This window comes from Pseudophryne corroboree, chromosome 4, assembly GCF_028390025.1.
Source record: "Pseudophryne corroboree isolate aPseCor3 chromosome 4, aPseCor3.hap2, whole genome shotgun sequence".
In the NCBI taxonomy this organism is placed as follows: Eukaryota; Metazoa; Chordata; class Amphibia; order Anura; family Myobatrachidae; genus Pseudophryne; species Pseudophryne corroboree.
The window spans coordinates 932,630,493-932,654,806 of record NC_086447.1 but is presented as its reverse complement, the minus strand read 5'-3'; the positions used below and the strand labels follow the sequence as shown (position 1 = coordinate 932,654,806).

The 24,314-nt window shown below is 43.5% G+C and overlaps 1 protein-coding gene across 2 annotated transcripts in view; it reads right to left on the bottom strand.

Moving 5' to 3' along the window:
* The window catches only part of KCNK2 (potassium two pore domain channel subfamily K member 2), a 216,229-nt gene that overhangs the window by 113,314 nt on the left and 78,601 nt on the right, over positions 1-24,314 (bottom strand). For both annotated transcript variants that reach the window (XM_063919096.1, XM_063919097.1), the window contains exon 3: positions 13,952-14,069. In XM_063919096.1, coding sequence (XP_063775166.1) covers positions 13,952-14,069 — 118 coding nt within the window. The remainder of the gene's footprint in view (positions 1-13,951; positions 14,070-24,314) is intronic.

Genomic DNA, 24,314 nt, shown 5'->3' with positions numbered 1-24,314 from the left:
CCCCTATCAGCCCTGACTGTGTCCCTTAATAGGACACTCAGTCTTATTACAGCCTCCCCTCCCTTCTACAACCCCCTGGTACTGTGTACAGATAGCTGGAGTTGCTGTGGAGGGACCTGTTCTTCCATCCAGCGCTGTGCAGGCAGGAAAATGGCGCTGGAACTCTGCAGGGTCCGCTCTGAGGAGAAGCTCCGCCCCCTTAATGGCGCTGTCTTCCCTCTCTTCAAGAATTATACTGGCCTGAGGTAAAACGTGCTGGCTGGGATCCGCGGACCCCGACAGACTTGTGGACCAGTGTGGGGGTAAGCGCTGGCACAGGGCGCCCCTCACAGCGCCGCACTATGTGCCTCTGAACCTTCACAGGAGTGCAGTTAATACTGTGCTCCCTCCCCGTTGCCGCCATCTTCACACCGGCCTCCTGCTTGCTAGGGGGGTCGGTGTCTCACTCACCACTCTCTTCAGCTCTGTAAGGGGTTGGCGGCATGCTGCTGGGGCGAGCAGTCCCCTGTGGCGAGGAACGATCCGACCCCTCTGGAGCTCAGTGTCCAGTCAGCGGAGACAGTGGCTCAGACCCCGCAGGGCGGACACTGCTCCCCCCCTTAGTCCCTCGCTGCAGGCAGGCTGTTGCCAGCAGCCTCTTGTAAAAAATAAACTCTAAAAACAACTTTTACTAGAAAAGCTCAGGAGAGCTCCCCTAGCTGTGACCGGCTCCTCCGGGCACATTTTCTAAACTGAGTCTGGTAGGAGGGGCATAGAGGGAGGAGCCAGCCCACACTCTCAAACTCTTAAAGTGCCAATGGCTCCTGGTGGACCCGTCTATGTGGACCCCTGCATCTTCTAGGACGTAAGAGAAAAAAAATGAAGGATCGCTGGCCATTCCTGCAATGTGTAACAGTTTGGGACCTCTCTGCTGCACAAGCACAGTTTACTAACCGTTCGTGCACAAGCGGCAAGTGCCAAAGAGGGATACGGAGAATGAAGTCTATAGGCTACAATGGCCAACCAGGCCAGTCACTGGAATTATATGCAGGGCATTCCTCAGTCACTTATGACACTTACACTAGGCAGTAGCTTCTGCTCTAGAGCCGTGTTTCTCAGACTCGGTCCTCAGGGCCCCAGCAGCGCAAGTTTTCCTGATGGCCTAGCTGGTGCACAGGTGTCATCATTCATTACTGACACACTATAGAAGATGTGTTGCATTCATTCCTAACTGACATATTATAGAGATCCACAAGTGGCCTGGAAATCATGAACTGTTGGGGTTCCTGAGGGCTGAGTTTTGGGGTTCCTGAGGGCTGAGTATTGGGGTTCCTGAGGCCTGAGTATTGGGGTTCCTGCGGGCTGAGTTTTGGGGTTCCTGAAGGCTGAGTGTTGGGGTTCCTTAGGGCTGAGTTTTGGGACTACTGGGGCTGAGTTTTGGGGTAACTGAGGGCTGAGTTTTGGGGCTCTGAGGACTGAGTTTTGGGGTTCCGGAGGGCTGAGTTTTGGGGTTTCGGAGGGCTGAGTTTTGGGGTTCCTGAGGGCTGAGTTTTGGGACTCCTGGGGGCTGAGTTTTGGGGTAAATGAGGGCTGAGTTTTGGGGTTCCTGAGGGCTGAGTTTTGGGGCTCTGAGGGCTGAGTTTTGGGGTTCCGGAGGGCTGAGTTTTGGGGTTTCGGAGGGCTGAGTTTTGGAGTTCCTGAGGGCTGAGTTTTGGGACACCTGGGGGCTGAGTTTTGGGGTAAATGAGGGCTGAGTTTTGGGGTTCCTGAGGGCTGAGTTTTGGGGAAACTGAGGGCTGAGTTTTGGGGTTCCTGAGGGCTGAGTTTTGGGGCTCCTGAAGGCTGAGTGTTGGGGTTCCTGAGGGCTGAGTTTTGGGACTCCTGGGGCTGAGTTTTGGGGTAAATGAGGGCTGAGTTTTGGGGCTCTGATGGCTGAGTTTTGGGGTTCCTGAGGGCTGAGTATTGGGGTTCCTGAGGCCTGAGTATTGGGGTTCCTGAGGGCTGAGTTTTGGGGTTCCAGAGGGCTAAGTTTTGGGGTTCCTGAGGGCTGAGATTTGGGGATCCTGGGGGCTGAGTTTTGGGGATCCTGAGGGCTGTGTTTTGGGACTCCTGGGGGCTGAGTTTTGGGGTAAATGAGGGCTGAGTTTTGGGGTTCCTGAGGGCTGAGTTTTGGGGAAACTGAGGGCTGAGTTTTGGGGTTCCTGAGGGCTGAGTTTTGGGGCTCCTGAAGGCTGAGTGTTGGGGTTCCTGAGGGCTGAGTTTTGGAACTCCTGGGGGCTGGGTTTTGGGGTAAATGAGGGCTGAGTTTTGGGGTTCCTGAGGGCTGAGTTTTGGGGCTCTGATGGCTGAGTTTTGGGGTTCCTGAGGGCTGAGTATTGGGGTTCCTGAGGCCTGAGTATTGGGGTTCCTGCGGGCTGAGTTTTGGGGTTCCAGAGGGCTGAGTTTTGGGGTTCCTGAGGGCTGAGTTTTGGGGATCCTGGGGGCTGAGTTTTGGTGATCCTGAGGGCTGAGTTTTGGTGATCCTGAGGGCTGAGTGTGAGAAACACTGCTGTAGAGAGTAGATATTCCACTACATTCATACACAAAGTTATAATCAAGCCCAGGTCCGGCCCCAGGTCTACTAACGCCGTGTGAGACGAATTTGTGGAGCCCCCCCATTCCAGCGGCATCCCCTCCCACAGTAACAAAGAACACACATTACACCCCAGGAATAAAAACAGACATTGTTTCCCACAGGAAAAGAAAACACATTAATTTCCCCCACAGAAGACTGAGCAGATATGAAGACAGAGCTTTCATGGAACATGTTGCAGAACTAGCAGTAGAGGCTCCCTCACTTGCCCTCTCTTACCCATAGCAGCATCCTCAGTGAGTCAGTCACTGCAGTGCACTGTGTGGCTGCGTGACCTCCATGATGTAATGCCACCAGTGTCTACAGATGCTGCAATAATGCTTTGTGAGTCTTTAGACGCCATCAGTCGCATCATTGTAACGTTCACCAGCCCTATGCTACTGTAGGTGCAGATCATCCATCTGAGTAGCCTCCAATGTGAGCAATTCAATGGGGTATATTTACTAAGGTCGGAGTTTTTTTTAGAACTGGTGATGTTGCTTATAGCAACCAATCAGATTCTACTTAACATTTATGTAGCTGCTTCTAGAAGATAATAGATCATAGAATCTGATTGGTTGCTATGAGCAACATCACCAGTTCTAAAATAAACTCCCACCTTAGTAAATTTACCCCAATATCTCTATATGTAACCAGTTTCAGCAACACACCCACACTACGTTATATCTGCGTCTGATTAGCCAGCCCCCGGTAACCACACAGGAATGCCCAACACATTCCTTATACACTTCTTGGTGCGAGCGTCTGACTCTGTACAAACACCAGCGCAGTGCATGCGTGCTCGCTGTAACTCAGACACAAGCGCAGATAAAAAACTTTGCCAAAGAAAAAAATAAAACACATTGGCTCCCACAGGAAAACCCACACACATTGGCCCCCACAGGAAAACCCACACACATTGGCCCCCACAGGAAACAATAAAACAAATAAGGTAAAATAAATAAATGTATAATACAGCTTTTGATATTACAATTTGTTTCACATTGTCATTGCTGTGTGAAATGCCCTGTGACACCAAGAGGTTTTATAATTCTTACCTGTAGCGCTATATATTCATTTATTACCAGTTATGTAGCGCTAGCATATTCCATGGCACTTTCTTTCAAAGTTGGGCAGAAACGGAATAGGAATTGAAAGTGGACCTGGAATAATTTGTAGAAGTGGCCTTACATGGACAACAGAGGTATACCGTGTAACCATGGTGACAGCACCAGAGGTATAGCGTGTAACCATGGCGACAGCACTAGAGGTATACCGTGTAACCATGGCGACAGCACCAGAGGTATACCATGTAACCATGGTGACAGTACCAGAGGTATACCGTGTAACCATGGTGATAGCACCAGAGGTATACCGTGTAACCATGGTGACAGCACCAGAGGTATGCCGTGTAACCATGGTGACAGCACCAGAGGTATGCCGTGTAACCATGGTGACAGCACTACCCCTCACATGTCAACAAACAAAACAGGCCCCAAAGGCACAAAGGCCCACCGGGGGACTTGGACAGGTCTGATAAAATATAAAAAAAATCCTAAATTGGTGACAGGACTGGTTTTAGACCTTGTGGCACTTCTTTTGGGAGCCACCCGTGTTTAAAATAGGGACAGTGTGCGCCGAATGCACGCACCTAAAATATAGGGGTGTGTCTTTATGGGGAAGGGGTGTGGCCACAGAATAGTACCAATACAGATTACACTGCACAATATTGTCCATTATTCACATTACACCACACAGTAGTGTCCGATATTAGTAGTGCCCCTTATACACTTTACTCCACACAGTAGAGCCCCTTATGCACATTAAGCCACACCATAGAGCCCTTTATACATGTTACAAAACACAGTAGAGCCACATATATATATTACAGCACAGTAGAGCCGCTTATACAGCTTATGCCACAGTAGAGCCGCTCATATACTTTACACCACAGTAGAGCCGCTTATACACGTTACACCACAGTAGAGCCCCTTATACACATTACACAACACAGCAGAGCCACTTATACTGTACATGTTATGCCACAGTAGAGCCGTTTATACACATTACACCACAGTAGAGCCGCTTATACACGTTACACCACAGTAGAGCCCCTTATACACGTTACACCACAGTAGAGCCCCTTATACACATTACACAACACAGCAGAGCCACTTATACTGTACATGTTATGCCACAGTAGAGCCGTTTATACACGTTACACCACAGTAGAGCCCCTTATACACGTTACACCACAGTAGAGCCCCTTATACACATTACACAACACAGCAGAGCCGCTTATACTGTACATGTTATGCCACAGTAGAGCCGTTTATACACATTACACCACAGTAGAGCCGTTTATACACGTTACAACACAGTAGAGCCCCTTATACACGTTACACCACAGTGGAACTGCTTATACACGTTACAGAGTAGAGCCCCGTATACATGTTACTCTGCAGCTTCTAATGCAGAGAGAGGTGCTGCAGCAGCCGAGGGAGAAAGAGGTGCTGCAGCAAATGGGCCAGGGAGAACTCTGCCTGTATAGAAGCCCGCGGTATAGTGGGCGGAGGAAGGGGGGGGGAGGTGGCAGCGCACCCTCTAACTTTCTGACGCCCGGAGCTCGCGCTCCACTGGAGCCACCCTCGCTACATCCCTGAATGAACCACAAGTCACAAAATGTCCTGACCTAACCCATAGGAGTGGTGCTGAACACCTCTAAGCACAGCAATCAAGCAATTCGGCAGCCCCAGGGTGAACAATATGTAAACTGTGTTATGTGAAAGGGTGTAGTACTGGTGACCGGCGGTCTCCTGACCGCCGGTCACCTTACCGACGCCGGGATCCCGGCGGGGAGGGGCGAGCGCAGCAAGCCCCTTGCGGGCTCGCTGCGCTCGCCACGCCACGGGTTCTATTCCCACTCTATGGGTGTCGTGGACACCCACGAGTGGAAATAGTCCCTGTTGGTCGGCATGCCGACCATCGGGATAGTGAGCCGTCGGGCTCACGGAGGAGGTCATGTGACTGTCGGTCAGCTGACCGGCGGTCACATGAATACCACCCATGTGAAAAGTTATAGTCTACATCCTAACACAAGCCCAGAAGTTACACAGTAAAGTAAGTTATGGAAATGAAGTTTTGCAGCCTAAACCTGAAATGTCAGACAGTTTCGTGAAACCTGCGCTGCGTAATCAGTGTAAAATGTCACAGTCTTGTCTGGACTCTGCCTGATTATAGACAGTCCACTGAGAGCACACAATGTATGTGAGATATTACAGATATGCAGCACAGCAAATGGCAGGAGGATGTATCTCATTACTGTAGCTGTCATGTAACTTCTCCGGCTTCCCACCGGCGTATGACGTAGCCTTTCACTCTCTGCACAAAGTTTCTTTTACTAAGTATCAAACTAGAAGTCGCTCTGCATGAAGCGCAGCCGAGCTGAGTTACTGATTTGCTGGGCGTTTCTATAACAGGGGTATAATGGGGTGACAGCGTTTTTGTAAGATTTATAGTACAGACAATCCATATCAAATTCATATATAATATAAGATAGAACCTTACTGAAATGACAATTGAATACATTTACTTTTACTGCTCTCTACAAACACGTGGCAGGCCAGTATAATCACCCACTGACACTTTGTGGCGTTTGTTGTGGAAAGAGACACATTGGCAATAGTAAAGTATCAATAAACATATGCTGGGTCACCTCAGTCCATCCCCCGATCTGCCCTATCTCGCCCACCTCCCTGCTACACTTGCCCGTTCCAGGTGCAGTGGTCTGCGTCATTTCTGCAGTGGGTCCGCGGCGTGCGCCTGGGCTACTAATGCACATGTTGGAGACGGGTCAATCCTTAGCCGATTATTATACAGATATGAACTAATTAATATTCATTTATGTTTCACATGTGATCAATCAGGAGGTCAGACTTTGGCCCAGATTTACCAAGCCTTGGAGAGTGATAAATTGCACGGTGATAAAGTACCAACCAATCAGCTCCTAACTGTCATGTTACAAGCTGTGTTTGAAAAATGACAGTTAGGAGCTGATTGGCTGGTACGGTATCACCGTGCAATTTATCACTCTCCAAGGCTTGATAAATCTGGGCCTTTGTGAGATGGGACAACCTACAATGCCAGCCAGGACTGGCACAGCCGCACATCCTTCCTACCTACTATACCCATTCAGTGGCCTGGTAATGCAGGAACTGGGAACAGGAAATGTTACAGCTGTGTTGGCACCTAGTTTCCGGCTGTTCCCATGCCTCTAGTGCCAGGGCCCAAGTCACACTCAGCAGCCATGGAACCAGTAAGCTGTTCTAACACATCACTGTGGTCTGAGCAAGCTCTCTGTAACATGTCTATAGGAGCAAGGGGAACCAAATCCCTGTACCCCTGCAGTTTCCACGTTAGGCACAATATCATTTTGTAAAAGGAAAAAATGAAAGTGAAAACAATGTAACAGTATAGTAGTGTATGATATACTGGTGCCAAATACATAAACTCAAAGACCCAAATACCAGCTAGACTTGTCATCTATATATATAAATGCGAAAGCCCCCACTCACTCACTCACTCACTCACTCATCACTAGTTCTCTTACTTAACGATATGTTAGGCAGATGAAATGTAACACAGGTATTCTGCAGGTGAGAAATAGGAAAACTACGTAATTAGACTTTTAATAAACCTTCCCAAAGGGGATAAACAGGGGATGACATAATGACATCATTACCGATGCGTGGCTTGCGTTGCGTGAATGATAACGCCCAAGTGGACAATCGGATCACAATTTGGATTGCGCCTCCAGTGTGTAGAATTTAATAACCTACACAAATGGTCCTGTCACTTTTTACTGTATATGCTACGGGTGCTCCTCAGGTAACGCCAAGAACCATGGATTAATATTTACTTACATTAAGACGTCTCAAATTTACATCTCTATAGATTTACCAAATTTTTAACACTCGTTTATTTGTACAACCGTGAAAATCAGAAAATCCAGTGCAACGAACAGTTAGAACAGCTACTCTTCATTATAAGTAATATAGAGTATATAGTAAATCAGGGTGGTATCAGGGTGATAATTACAAGCAAATTAAAGGGACAGCTATAGGTACACCATTCGCACCAAGCTATGCAAACTTATTTGTCTCAAATTGGGAGGACAATTGGATTTGGAGCAACAACATATATCTTGAGAACCTTGTTTGTTGGAAACAGTATATAGATGACATATATGTCATTTGGAAAGGACTAGACTACTGGAGTTCAAAAGATACATTAACACTAACCAGATTGATGTAGAATTTACAACATGTGTAGTAAAGAATCAATGGTCTTTCTAGATCTAGAGATATTTATCGAAGAAGAAACATTCAAAACGAGAACTCACATAAAGGAGTCAAGAATGCCCTGAGTACTCTTAGTAACCACCATAAGTGATTACAAAATATTCCAAGTGGCCAAATAAAAAGAATTTGAGGAAATTGTATAGAAACGATTTCAAATTACAGAGTAAAGAACTTAAACAAAAATTCTTAGAAAAAGGCTATAAAGGAGGACAAGTTGAACGAACAATTAGGAGACATTGCAAAACTAGACAGAAAAGAACTCATCAAATATAATCAAAAAAGAAACATGAAAAACAGGAAGTTACAATGATAACACAAATCACCGGAAATCATAAGAGAATAGAAGACCTTTTCCAAAATGATTGGCATATCTTACATCTAGATGAATATCTTAGGCCATACACTGGAGACCAGCCAAGTTCACATACACCAAAGCAGAAACTAGAAACTAAAGTTGACAATGAGCTACATCCCTATGGAGAAATCAGAGAAAGCTGTAAAAGGAGGATTTTTCCACTGCTTCAACTGTAAAGGCAGCAAAAACCACAGAATTACTGGTACCAAAAGCATTGTAAATCCAATCAAGACCAAAAAGTACCTACAATAAAATACTGACACACTTGTGACACAGTGTGCTATATATATATATATATATACATATTTGACTTTTATAAATTTTTATTATATTACTTTTATCTATCTATCTATCTACCTTTCTATCTCATAATCTATCTATCTATCTATCTATTTATTTATCTATCTCATATCTATCTATCTATCTATCTATCTAATATCTATCTATCTATCTCATATCTATCTAGCTATCTCATATCTATCTATCTAATATCTACAGTATCTATCTATCTATCTATCTATCTATCTATCTATCTATCTATCTATCTATCTATCTATCTCATATCTATTTAATATCTATCTATATCATATCTATCTATCTATCTATCTATCTATCTATTTCTCACATAATTATCTATCTATCTATCTCTGTCTGTTTGTCTGTCTGTCTGTCTGTCTGTCTGTCTGTCTGTCTGTCTATCTATCTATCTATCTATCTATCTCATAATCTATCTATTATTACAAGTGCTTGTGCAGTGTACTAATACATGACATACACCAATCCCGTAACTTAACTATACATATCGCTCTATTTTGCATGATATATAATATCGGAATCCCTTTTTATTTTTAACAGCCAAATACATAAAGGCAAATGAAAATCTGAAATAAAGAACCAGCAACCTGCAGATCAGACATTTATAAATGGACAGTACAGATGCGGCATGGCAGTACTGGAAACATAGAAACATGGAATTTGACGGCAGATAAGAACCACTTGGCCCATCTAGTCTGCCCCTTTTTTTTTATCCTTTAGGTAATCTCAACCCTTTTTGAACCTTAATACTTTGTAAGGATATCCTTATGTCTATCCCATGCATGTTTAAATTGCTCTACAGTCTTAGCCTCTACCACCTCTGATGGGAGGCTATTCCACTTATCCACTACCCTTTCTGTGAAGTAATTTTTCCTTAAATTTCCCCTGAACCTCCCCCCCTCCAGTCTCAGTGTATGTCCTCGTGTCCTATTGCTTCTCTTCCTTTGAAGAATGTTTCCCTCCTGAACTTTGTTAAAACCCTTGGTATATTTGAAAGTTTCTATCATGTCCCCCCTTTCCCTTCTCTCCTCCATACTATACATGTTAAGATCTTTTAGCCTTTCCGGGTAAGTTTTGTGATGTAGGCCATGCACCATTTTAGTTGCCCTTCTTTGTACACTCTCTAATGTATTTATATCCTTCTGGAGATAGGGTCTCCAGAACTGGACACAGTATTCCAGATGGGGCCTTACCAATGACCTATACAGTGGCATTATCACTTCTTTTTTCCTGCTACTGATTCCTCTCCCTATGCAACCAAGCATCTGACTTGCCTTTCTCATTGCTTTGTTGCATTGCTTTCCTGCCTTCAAGTCACTTGAAATAGTGACTCCTAAATCCCTTTCCTCCTCAGTAGTTTCCATTATAGTACCCTTGATACTATATTTAGCCTTTGGGTTTTTGAGACCCAAGTGCATGATTTTGCATTTTTTAGCATTAAACTATAGTTGCCACGTTCTTGACCATTTCTCAAGCCTACCTAGGTCATTAATCATTTGTTTTACCCCTCCTGGGGTGTGTACCCTGTTGCATATCTTTGTATCAGTACAGATCCCTGGGGTACTCCACTGGTAACACTTCCCTCCATAGATTGCACTCCATTTACTACAACTGTCTGTTTCCTATCCTGCATAGTGAATGATATAACACGCCCACATAATGCCCTGCAGCAGTCCGGCGCACGTATTTGCTTATTTCCATACAAAGCACAATACATTTCTTATGAGTCCTGTTAGGCACTAGAGGCCGGATTATCTCTCCAGTAACAGCAGTAAGGATATCTGGGCTCAAAGCCGCCAGTCACTCTCTGCCTGCTGTGTTACAGAAGCATCTCCATTGTAATAGCCCTCTAACAATCTGCGGATTACACAGCAAGGTTTTACCTATCCTAATAACCAGATATGCGCAGTCACACATAGCGTAACTGCCCCGCTATGCAATGCCCACTAAAGATGAGATCATCTGCAGGAGAGACAGTGCTGTATATCTCAGATATAACTATGATATTCAGTTCCATGTCTTTGTACCCGATAAGCTTTCAGGGAGGAAAACAGGATGAATTTTCAGCTCTATGCTCCATGCAATTCATTATTATTTCTGTACTCTCAAGACAGCTCAAGGGATTTTCCACGCTTGTAGAATGTATATGTCTAACGCGATAAGTCCTAGTACTCAGTGCACTGCCGGCACAGCCGCAAGCTCGTGTCAAATCCATTATTATCACCTGAATCCGCTCGTCACACTGTGCAAGGTGAAAAGATTCTCAGATCTGCTTGTATCACTTTGTAACCACCATATATACTGTATGTCTTCTCCATCTGTTTAACTGATGCGCTATCGTGCTAGGGACAAATAGGTTTAATCTATCTATCTATCTATCTATCTCATATCTATCTATCTCTCTCATATCTATCTATCTATCTATCTATCTATCTATCTATCTATCTATCTATCTATCTATCTCAAATCTATTTATCTATCTCATATCTATCTATCTATCTATCTATCTCAAATCTATTTATCTATCTCATATCTATCTATCTATCTATCTATCTATCTATCTCAAATCTATCTATCTCATATCTATCTATCTCATATCTATCTATCTTATATCTATCTCATATCTATCTATCTATCTATCTATCTATCTATCTATCTATCTATCTATCTATCTGTCTGTCTGTCTGTCTGTCTGTCTGTCTGTCTGTCTATCTATCTCATATCTATCTCAAATCTATCTATCTATCTATCTATCTCATATCTATCTATTTATCTATCTATCTATCTAATATCTATTTATCTCTCTATCTATCTCATATCCTATCTATCTATCTCAAATCTATCTATCTATCTATCCGTCTGTCTGTCTGTCTGTCTGTCTGTCTGTCTGTCTATCTCTATCTCATATCTATCTATCTATCTATCTATCTATCTATCTCATATCTATCTATTTATCTATCTATTTCTCTCATATCTATCTATCTATCTATCTATCTATCTATCTATCTATCTCTCTGTCTGTCTGTCTGTCTGTCTGTCTATCTCTATCTATCTCATATCTATCTATCTATCTATCTATCTATCTATCTATCTATCTATCTATCTATCTATCTATCTATCTATCTCTATCTCATATCTATCTATTTATCTATCTATCTAATATCTATTTATCTCTCTATCTATCTCATATCCTATCTATCTATCTATCTATCTCAAATCTATCTATCTATCTATCTATCTATCTATCTATCTATCTATCTATCTATCTATCTCTATCTCATATCTATCTACGATCTATCTATCTATCTATCTATCTATCTATCTATCTATCTATCTATCTATCTCATATCTATCTATCTATTTATCTATCTCATATTTATCTATCTATTTCTCTCATATCTATCTATCTATCTATCTATCTATCTATCTATCTATCTGTCTGTCTGTCTGTCTGTCTGTCTGTCTGTCTATCTATCTCTATCTATCTCATATCTATCTATCTATCTATCTATCTATCTATCTATCTATCTATCTATCTCTATCTCATATCTATCTATTTATCTATCTATCTAATATCTATTTATCTCTCTATCTATCTCATATCCTATCTATCTATCTATCTATCTATCTCAAATCTATCTATCTATCTATCTATCTATCTATCTATCTATCTATCTATCTATCTCTATCTCATATCTATCTACGATCTATCTATCTATCTATCTATCTATCTATCTATCTATCTCATATCTATCTATCTATTTATCTATCTCATATTTATCTATCTATTTCTCTCATATCTATCTATCTATCTATCTATCTATCTATCTATCTATCTATCTATCTATCTATCTATCTGTCTGTCTGTCTGTCTATCTATCTATCTAATATCTATTTATTTATCTATCTATCTATCTATCTATCTCATATCTATCTATCTCATATCTATCTATCTATCTATCTATCTATCTATCTATCTATCTATCTATCTATCTATCTATCTGTCTGTCTGTCTGTCTGTCTGTCTGTCTATCTATCTCTATCTCATATCTATCTATCTATCTATCTATCTATCTATCTAATATCTATTTATTTATCTATCTATCTATCTCATATCTATCTATCTATCTATCTATCTATCTATCTATCTATCTATCTATCTATCTCTATCTCATATCTATCTATTTATCTATCTATCTAATATCTATTTATCTCTCTATCTATCTCATATCCTATCTATCTATCTATCTATCTATCTCAAATCTATCTCAAATCTATCTATCTATCTATCTATCTATCTATCTATCTATCTATCTGTCTATCTCTATCTCATATCTATCTACGATCTATCTATCTATCTATCTATCTATCTATCTATCTATCTATCTATCTATCTATCTATCTATCTCATATCTATCTATCTATTTATCTATCTCATATTTATCTATCTATTTCTCTCATATCTATCTATCTATCTATCTATCTATCTATCTATCTATCTATCTATCTATCTATCTGTCTGTCTGTCTGTCTGTCTGTCTGTCTGTCTGTCTGTCTGTCTGTCTATCTATCTCTATCTCATATCTATCTATCTATCTATCTATCTATCTATCTAATATCTATTTATCTATCTATCTATCTATCTATCTCATATCTATCTATCTATCTATCTATCTCTCTCATATCTATCTATTTATCTATCTCATAGTTATCTATCTATTTCTCTCATATCTATCTATCTATCTATCTATCTATCTATCTATCTATCTATCTATCTATCTATCTATCTATCTATCTCACATCTATCTCTATCTATCTATCTATCTATCTATCTATCTATCTATCTATCTATCTAAAACCAAAAACCTAACATTTTTCAAAGTTAAGCATAAGCTCCCCCAGTATTACACATTGCAGTACACAGTATACAGTGACATAATGCATTTACACAGCGGGATAATCAGAATGGTCCTGCACAAAGTTCCCCGTACAATATACATTCTACAAGATCTGCCTGAGCAGCTTTCTCTCTTGTGCAAAGTCTAAACACACAGCTAAAATATGGATTACCCGTAATGACTATGTAATATACTGTAGGAACATCACTCAGCAGACCACGCGGAACTAATCCAATTACAGTTATTGTATCTTTCTCTCTGTGCACTGTAACTGCCAGAACCGACGGCCGGCATTGTCCAGGAATATATGTAAAAGGTCACACTTACGGCGGCATTGATATATAATAGCACAATGAAGCATTTGGATAAACACACACACACACATTATATATATATATATATATATATATACATACAGAAAGCGGAGTCCTACCTATTGTGGTGATAACAGTCCCAGCAAAGAAGAAGGAGCTTCCCAGATCCCAGTGGCTGTTGGGGCTGGTGGCGTTTCCTATAGGTATTATCCCTGCGTTAATTGCCGCCATTACGTGCTGTAAGTTCAAACAAAAGTTGTTAGACGACATCAGACAAATAACTTTTTGATACAAGAGGAGGTATCTGGAGGTATCTGGAACCTGGTGCGCAAGTACATGCAAGCAGCGCGGTAACCGCCAGAAATCAGACTCCATCTTCCATTTACCTATCACGGTATGGAGAATGAGACCCTGATTGCGACACTTTTCCTGCCTAATTACACTACCTGTGACCAGGTAACGCCCTCCAAAAAATGATGTTACCAAAACATTATATATAGGGATGCTACATATTAGGCTAGGTTTACCAGGGAGTGAGTTCCACAGCACTGTGATAGGGTCACACTCCCGCCCACACTCCCCCACATCCCGATTGGAATACATTCCAACACTGCATACTATGATTTTATGTATGTGACATTGCACTTCCAGCAGAGGCCTCTGGGTAATTATGTGACATGATACAGTTACTACATGGTGGTATAATAGTTATGTTGGATATAGTGCTGAAAGTAGTGTGGTACGGGGTGGTACGGGGTCGTACGGAGTATCATTAAGAAATATGGTGGTGGTACTCAGTACCACCAGCCCAGAGCTGGGTTATAATTTATAAGGGACATTTTTGACTGTGTTTGGCATAATATGTAATAGGCATTATGGTGTGTGGTATAATATGTAAGACATTACGGTGTGTGGCATAATGTGTAATGGGTGTTACGGTGAGTTGTATAATGTGTAATGGGCATTACGATGTGTGGCATAATGTGTAATGGGCATTATGGTGTGTGGCATAATGTGTAATGGGCATTCTAGTGTGTGGAATAATGTATAAGGGGCATTACGGTGTGTGGCATAATGTGTAATGGGCACTATGGTGTGTGGCATGTGTAATTGGCATTATGGTGTGTGGCATAATGTGTAATGAGCATTACGGTGTCTGACATAATGTGTAATGTGCATTACGGTTTGTGGCATAATGTTTAATGTGCATTCTGGTGTGTGGAATAATGTATAAGGGGCATTATGGTGTGTGGCATAATGTGGCCATGCCCCTATTGTGATGTAGCCACTCCCCTAGTTTCATGTGACCACGCCCCCTCATGACACATGTCCACGCCCATTTTTACTATCAGTACCACTAAGAAAAAATTTCTACTTGCACCACTGGTTGGATACCTACTGGTGCGTATTAAGAAGTTGTCAGTGACACAGAAAGTAAAACGTGATCGGCAGTCCCTTGCGTTCACTTTAGCCGCCATCGCTGCCGACAGCAGGTGCACATGGGTAAGAGGTTCCATCCACACACATCTTTCACTAGTGTTACACAACAGTAGTATTATCTGTAACGCTAGTGGGTAACTTGACTGAATGACACAAAAAAATCACTGTAAAATATTGTTAGAATGACAGAGTTTTCTGAGGCGCTCTCTCATTAGAGGTAATCAGCAGAGCAGTCTCAGTTTTGTCATTCCTCTTCCCCCTGGTTCACTCCTGCACTCATATCAGAACATAAATCCCGCTGCATGCAGTGTAGCTTAGCGTGCACTCATATCAGAACATAAATCCCGCTGCATGCAGTGTAGCTTAGCGTGCACTCATATCAGAACATAAATCCCGCTGCATGCAGTGTAGCTTAGCGTGCACTCATATCAGAACATAAATCCCGCTGCATGCAGTGTAGCTTAGCGTGCACTCATATCAGAACATAAATCCCGCTGCATGCAGTGTAGCTTAGCGTGCACTCATATCAGAACATAAATCCCGCTGCATGCAGTGTAGCTTAGCGTGCACTCATATCAGAACATAAATCCCGCTGCATGCAGTGTAGCTTAGCGTGCACTCATATCAGAACATAAATCCCGCTGCATGCAGTGTAGCTTAGCGTGCACTCATATCAGAACATAAATCCCGCTGCATGCAGTGTAGCTTAGCGTGCACTCATATCAGAACATAAATCCCGCTGCATGCAGTGTAGCTTAGTGTGCACTCATATCAGAACATAAATCCCGCTGCATGCAGTGTAGCTTAGCGTGCACTCATATCAGAACATAAATCCCGCTGCATGCAGTGTAGCTTAGCGTGCACTCATATCAGAACATAAATCCCGCTGCACGCTAGCTTTTTTTTGCAGCGGTGCGATCGGGTCTGAACTGCGCATGCGTATGCTACACAATGCGCAGGTGGCCGCCGGTGATGGGAATCGCCGGACAGTGACGGCTTTAACGGAGAAAGCGATCGCACCAGTGATCGCAAGAAGATTAACAGGAAGAGGCCATTTGTGGGTGTCAACTGACCATTTTTAAGGAGTGTCCAAGAGAACGCAGGCGTGTCCGGCCGTTTTAAGGGAGGGTTCCTGCCATCAGCTCCAGGCCGGATCGTCGCAGCGGCTGAGTAAGTCCCGAGCTGTGCAGAGACTGCACAAACTTTCATGCACATGCGATCGCACCCCTGCACAGTGATTACCCCTTCCCCCTGTAGGCGGGGACTACCTGGTCGCAGCAGTGCAAAAAAACGCACCCTAGCGATCAGGTCTGAATCACCCCCATAGTCCGCCTGTGCGCACCTATTGGTGCAGGTATCTCGCGTACAGTAATGTATCAAACCAGTCTATTCAATTAGGTGATAGTATGACATAAAAGAGATATATAGAGACTGCTAACTGTCATGTATTCCTAAATGAACGTATAGGAGAGTCTCTCTTCCACAGGATCACAGTTTGCTCCTAATTAAAGTTTCTGCAGCTTTTGGAATTGTATCATCAATCTGTTATGTACAGAGCAAGAGAGAAGATGCAATTTCCAGAGACAATGATCAATCCCAATACAGTATATACAAATGTGCTCTGTACAGGGCCGCAACTAGGTGTGTGCCAATGGTGCCTTGCCCACAGCGCAAATGCACTGAGGGGGCACCATCTGGCATCACACTCTTCCGTACGCCCGTCATTGCCGGGTAATGTGAAACAGCGCTGAGTCAGTACTGAAATCCCCGCCGCTGCAAGGGATGGGGAGTGGTGCCGCAGGCGCTATGTGCCAGCACCCCCCCTCCTTTCCTGTTATCTGTCACTAAGACCTGCCGCCGCCGCCGCTCTGCAAGGGAGTGGGAGCGCTACCGCAGGTGGCAGCTCCCGGACATGAGTGTCTGTGAAGCCCTGGATGCCAGATCGCCCCCACCGCCTGTCTCCAACTGTCGCCTCTGCAAGGGACAATGGAGGTCATTCCGAGTTGATCGCTCGTTGCCGATTTTCGCAAACGGAGCGATTAATGCGAAAATGCGCATGCGCATGGTACGCAGTGCGCATGCGCTAAGTATTTTAGCACAAAACTAAGATTTTTCATCGTTGAAGTGATCAGAGTGTGATTGACAGGAAGTGGGTGTTTCTGGGCGGAAACTGGCCGTTTTCAGGGAGTGTGCGGAAAAACGCAGGCGTGCCAGGATAAAACGCGGGAGTGGCTGGAGAAACGGGGGAGTGGCTGGCCGAACGCAGGGCGTGTTTGTGACGTCAAACCAGGAACGAAACGGGCTGAGCTGATCGCAGTGTAGGAGTAAGTCTCGAGCTACTCAGAAACTGCTAAGAAATTTCTATTCGCAATTCTGCTAATCTTTCGTTCGCAATTCTGCTAAGCGAAGATACACTCCCAGAGGGCGGCGGCTTAGCGTGTGCAAAGCTGCTAAAATCTGCTAGCGAGCGAACAACTCGGAATGACCCCCAGTGAGCGGTGCTGCAGGCTGTATGTAGCAGCACACCCCTCTCATCCCGTTATTCCGTCACTAAGACCCGCCGCCTGAGAAAGGGTGTGGGAGCGCTACCTCAGGCGGGAGCTCCAAGACATGAGTTTCTGTGAAGCCCTGGATGCCGAAACGCCTGCACCGCCTGTCTCCAGCAGCCGCCTCTGCAAGGGACAGTGAGCGGTGCTGCAGGCAGCAGTTCCCGGTGTTTGTCCCTGTGGAAGCCCTGGATGCCGGATCATCCCCTCCTCCCCCAGGTGAGACACACACAGACACACACACACACACACACACACACACACACACACACACACACACACTCACCCCGCAATGGGTAAAAAATTGGGACTCTGCCTGCCTAATGTGTAAAAAAGGGGGACTCCTGCTGTAATGTGTAAAAAGGGGGACTGGCTGCCTTAATGTGTAAAAATGGGGACCCTGCCTAATGTGTAAAAAAGGGGGACTCTGCCTGCCGTAATGTGTAAAAAATGGGGACTCTGTCTGCCTAATGTGTAAAAAAAGGGGGACTCTCCTGTCGTAATGTGTAAAAAGGGGAACTCTCCTGCCGTAATATGTAAAAAAGGGGGACTCTGCTGCCGTAATGTGTAAAAGGGGACTCTGCCTGCCATACTGTGTAAAAGGGAGCTCTGTGGCCACGCCCCTATATTTTTGGCACGCGCCTGCGGTGTGCATTGGCCCTGTTTTATGCATGGGGGGGGCGCCAATGCTGTTTCTTGCACACAGCGCTAAAATGTCTAGTTACGGGACCGGCTCTGTACATAACAGATTGTTCATTGTCTCTGGAAATTGATCATATAAATCCAACAGCTGCAGAAACTTTAATTAGGAGCAAACAGAGATCCTGTGGAAGAGAGACTCTCCTATACGTTCATTTATACATGACAGTTAGCAGTCTCTATATATCTCTTTTATGTCATACTATCACCTAATTGAATAGGCTGGTTTGATACATTACTGTACTCGAGATACCTGCACCAATAGGTGCGCACAGGGGGACTATGTGTACCAATCAATATAGTCACGAATTTTGAGCATATATCAAGAACTTTCTCTCTTGACTGTTCTTTTTTATATTGAATTATAGAAATAAAAGTTATGTTTTCTTGTAAACTTAGGTTCCCCCCTATTTAGGGTTGCAAAACTGGACACTTTACCACCTTACTAATTTCAAATTCAAAAATGAACACCAGAGTGCTCCTGGAAGAGATCTTTTTGTCTTTCCTTCTCTTGGAACTGTGTAGTACATGACCAGGTTTCCCCGGGGACAGCTTTCTGCCGGGACTCACATGTAATAACGTATCACTATTCTATAATCATGTGTGGTTCAATAGGTCTACAGTAAAAAAATAGACAGTCAATAGATCGGCCCCCAAATAGTTGACAGGGTCAAAGGTTGGCAGGGTCAAAAGGTCGACTTGAAAATGGTCGACACAAAAATGGTCGACACAAGTTTTTTTATGTGTCATTTCAACATATCTGGCCCAAATTAGTGGAGATGTGTCCCCTCGCGGGCTCCCTTTGCTCGCCTCGCTCCGCTACCAATGCGCTCTGCACAGGTTACTCTTTCCAGTAGTAGTCCACGTGGATGGTAAATGATGAAAAAGTTGGGGGGAAAATGAAACAATATAAAAAAACCGGTGACCATTTGGGATCGACTTACTGACTTTCTGTCTTTTTAATATAGATTACTCAGTCTGATACCCATACAATCACCAACATCAGGCAATATTCTCTCCATTTATGTTTGTAGATACTTGGCCATATGGGTAGCCCGACCGCCGGCATACCGGCAGTGTGGCGAGCGCAAATGAGCCCCTTGCGGGCTCACTGCGCTCGCCACACTGCGGGCACAGTGGCGCGCTACGCCACGCTGCGGGCACGGTGGCGCGCTACGCGCGCCACGCTATTTTATTCTCCCTCCAGGGGGGTCGTGGACCCCCAGAGGGAGAATAAGTGTCAGTATGCCGGCTGTCGGGATCCCGGCGCCGGTGTACTGTGCGCCGGGATCCCGACAGCCGGCATACTGAAGACCACCCATTCACTTGTATGGATGGTAAATCGTTGCCCGGTCACACATTTAATACTAATAGCAAGTAGTAAACCCCTGATGAAATCTATTCATCCTTCATAGTACAATCAGACATTTCTAATGATTTCAGAGGTGTTAACCAAACGCCATCATGTATGACACGCATTTCGCTGCCATGATCTGATGACGCCAGGTGACACATTCACATTTGATTGCTTTTCTAAAAATCCTAAACAGGACGTCTATATAAGTTCATTTTATGACAATTAGAAGATACAAAACAATCAACTAAACAACATTGATTGACTTTCCTAAATATACTTACCTCTCAGACACGCAATAGATATGTCCAGTATCTAGGTGATGTTTAAATATGTGTAATCTCCTGTATATAATGTTTGTATAAATGTAATTTTTGATGTCATTTTCTACATGGGGGGATGAAACATAGTAACATAAGTTTTTGAGGTTGAAAAAAGACAAATTGTCCATCGAGTTCACTTGTTAGTCTTAAAAATATTACAGTAGGAGCACTGGCGTATTTATAATGGGTGCAGTGTGAGCGGTGCACACGGGCCCCTGTGTTCAGAGGGGGCCCACACCGCACACACTGCACCTATTTCTTCTATACTTACCTTTCCGGCGTCCATCGGCGACTGTGTGTGGGCCCCTCCTCTCCCGTAGTCGTCACCGCCGCTGCTAGCGCACTGACTGCTAGAGACTCTGGCACATGCGCAGGACTCCGGAAAAATGGTGCGGCGGCCATTTTTTGGAGTCCTGCACATGCGCTGTAGACTCTGGCACTGTGCCAGAGTCTCAGCGCTGAGAGCGCTAGCAGCGGTGGTGACGGCTACGGGAGAGGAGGGGGCCCACACACGGAGTCTGCACACGGGTCCCCTCCTCTCGAGAAACGCCGCTGAGTAGGAGATCACTAATTTTACCTTTGGTGAATGTTTAACCGTTACGTCAATTCCTCTTATTTATTTTTTATTTTTATTTTTTTATTTTATATAGTACTTTATTTTAGTACTTTAAGCCTTAAAGAGTGATAAAGTGGAGAGAGATAAAGTACCAGCTAATAAGCTCCTAACTGCCATGTTACAGGTCGTGTTTGAAAAATGACAGGTAGGAGCTGATTGGTTGACACTTTATCTCTCTCTCCACGTTATTACTTTCAAAGGCTTAGTACATCTGCCCCTCAACGTGAGTTCTGATTCATCATATTATTGTGTATTAAAGTTGCATTCACAATAAAATCACTCACAAGAGGGCTCAGGGCCCATTTTACTCGAGGATCCTTTGTACATCTCCAAGCCATGGTAATAAGCATTGTGAGGCCATGGGGACCAGTGCAAAGTTTCTTATTGGTCCATCCTGACCACACCCTCTTAGCGGCCATTTTGGAATGCAGAATGATAATAACTCAGATGGCTATCCGTTTATTATGATAAATATTGCGCCACCACTGGAAATTATTCTAGATATTAAAAGTCACCTTGGTGACCTTATGCCTTTATAAGGTCACAAAACTGTCAATTATAATATAATTGACATGATGGGGTACATTATGATCTACACTGAACGTCCATTGAAGTGCACTCTGTATGTATGTACTCTTGTCTTATTTCTCTCACACACAAAGGAAAACAGCGGCTCGCTGAATATTACAGTAAGTACTCTCTTAATTATTTATCAATGAAGAGACAACACTGTAAAGAGCCACGTACCCACTGTCAAAGTCAGAAAAATATCCCCATACACACTGCCATATTTGCACCGCACACTGGTCCGCGCTGCGCATGCGTACGCTCTCCCGTGAAGGCGCATACCCGCAATAGCGTGCACCCGCGGGCGCACGGTATGCGTATTTACGGTAGAGTTTATGTAGTCGTAGCGTGCGACTCATTCGTTACATATTTTCACAATTAATGTAGTTTGTAGATCATGGTCCCTTTGATAGATTCTGAAAGTTTGGTTAATATAGAATGTCCCTGAGCTGAGGAATCCCTCTTTGTATCGTAGGAAGGGTCTAACAGGAGTCATGCAGTAGTGTTTGGTACCCATCGGAAGAGTATTTAAATAGCAATATTCCGGTGTTGGTTTGGAGCGTATTAATCGCTCGTGCGAATAGTTATGGACATAAGAAGTTTATGTCCATTTCTACTATTTACTCATACTCAGGTATGCGGCGGGAAACCTAGTTCCCCACCCACCTGAGCTGTTTGAAATCGTCACAGCCCACCTGTATGAATCAACCTATGACCTTTTGTTATGATGCAGGGCCGAATTCCGACGTCCAATGGACAATGGGATTGTAGGGACCATTAGATTGCATTGTGTGTGGCGCATAAATAGGCAGGCCGACCACATCCAGCTCTCACTCTTCAACGGTTCTCATTGCTGAAAATCGGGTGCTGGATGTCCAGGCGCATGCGATCGTTTACCCTTGTGCGTAAGTTTCTCTCCGTAATCATTGTCTTTCTGTGAGCCATTTCTCTCATATATATATCTCTCTCTCTCTCTTTTCCTTCTCTCGTATCTCCCATTGACTAGTATTGTATTGTATTAGATCAGCATAGTATTGTATTGTGTTTCTTGTATAGTTATTTGGTTAGGAAGTCTCTGTTATATTGTAGTGTATCATTTGTACTGTGATTCTTTATGCAAGTATAATAGTTATAATACAGATAATAGGCTTTGGACCCTAAACCAGTATCTGTGTATTTTCTCATAGTTTTAAGTGTTCACTTGAGCGTCGGTGACGCTCAAGCAGCTTTGTAGTTAGTCAGGTTACACAAGGTTGCACTTACACCCTGTATTCACATTAAGGTATTCTGTGTATTTCATTAATAATAGGTTTAGACATAAAGGTATAGCGTTGTGAGCGTCTGCGCCGCTGGTGATCTCCTCGTGGTCTCGAGCGTCCGCTACGCCATAGCGAATCATTACGTTAGTCATAGCCAACAGAGTGCTTGTCTGTGATCTCTGGGCCGTGAGCGAACGTGACGCTTGAGCGTCTCGCCTACGGCTGAGCGATCGTTACGCAACTTGCGTACCCTTACGGTACTTCTTAAGTAAACAGCGTACAGTGTTCTTAGACCTCATAAAGGGTTGTATATACGATAAATAATTTAGCTTTATCAATTGGCGGCTCGTCCTGTCCTTCACATATCTGCACTAGGTAGATCAGCAGACATTATCCCTCAGCAAAGGGAGGGAGGTTGTCTCGTAGTGCTGACGGGATAAGCGTCTGCTTCGCTTAGATAACGAGTGCTGAAGGAATCCGGGAACCGGAGGTAAGAACAAAACGCTTGTGTTTTTTTTTTTTTTTTTTTAAACTGTTTATTTTTCTTCTGTCTTGCGTATATACGCACGCATACATATATATATCTGCATTTCTTTTCCATCTGTGTATTTCATTTGTCGTATATCACCATCCTGTCTGCCAGTTTTTATAGTTGATAGAAAAGTGCTAAAAGAGACTTGCTGTTATTTCATAGTTTAAGAATAGAGGTAATAGTTAAAAGTGTAGACAAACACACAGGTTTGCCTGGGAGATAAGGCAAAGCCAGTGGGGTACGCGGTAGATGATCAGGGATCGTTTACATTGATAAAAGTATATTGTGTTACGGTGGATCTTTGTTTTGCGTACACGTGTCTCTAACAAAGACTAGCGTACGCAATCCAAAGGCCGACGCACGCAGCGTTCATTACGCAACGTAGCGTCCGGTTACGCCCACGTAGCTCAAGTCACGATAAGTTGATTTTTAACGCACAGCGGTAAATAGCGCAACAGGCGGTAAATAACGCAAGTCTATTTTTGGAAATCCAAAAATTTAAATTAACAGATCCTGCTCCTAATTGGTAACACAGCTGGGCTGAAGAAAATTTTCTGCGCAGAAATAGAAATAGAAACAAAAGTGTACATATGATGAGTGAGTGTTTTTACAATTTTTAAAGGTTGAACCACAAGAAAAGTCGAGTACTCGTGAGGTACATGCGTGTAAGTGACGTGCACGGTGGCTAGGGAGGCATCTCTGGTTAAATACAATTTTGAGCATTAGAGTATAGCAGACCAGGAGGTCATACTGTAACAAGACCAGGAGGTCATACTGTAACAAGACCAGGAGGTCATAACAGACCAGGAGGTCCAGGTACAGCCGACAAGGAAGTCCGCTATACAGTTCACAGGCACAACACCGAAAAGGGTTGGTGCAACACCCATATAGGCCATATAAGCTCTGGCTGAAGGAATTCGCAGTCGTAAGTTTCGATTCCATTGGTCTTTCCGTACATAAGCTTAGTTGTTTGTGTACTGAACGACTGGACCGCACGTAAGTGTGTGCAGTAGTTAGTAATCTGACCTAATACCATTAGAGTAAAGGGGTCACAAACGCTATCTGTACACTCTAACGTGATTTGTGTAATTTTTTTTATTTTAAGGGAAGTTCGCTGCTCACTCAGGAACTATCCAGCAACCAATA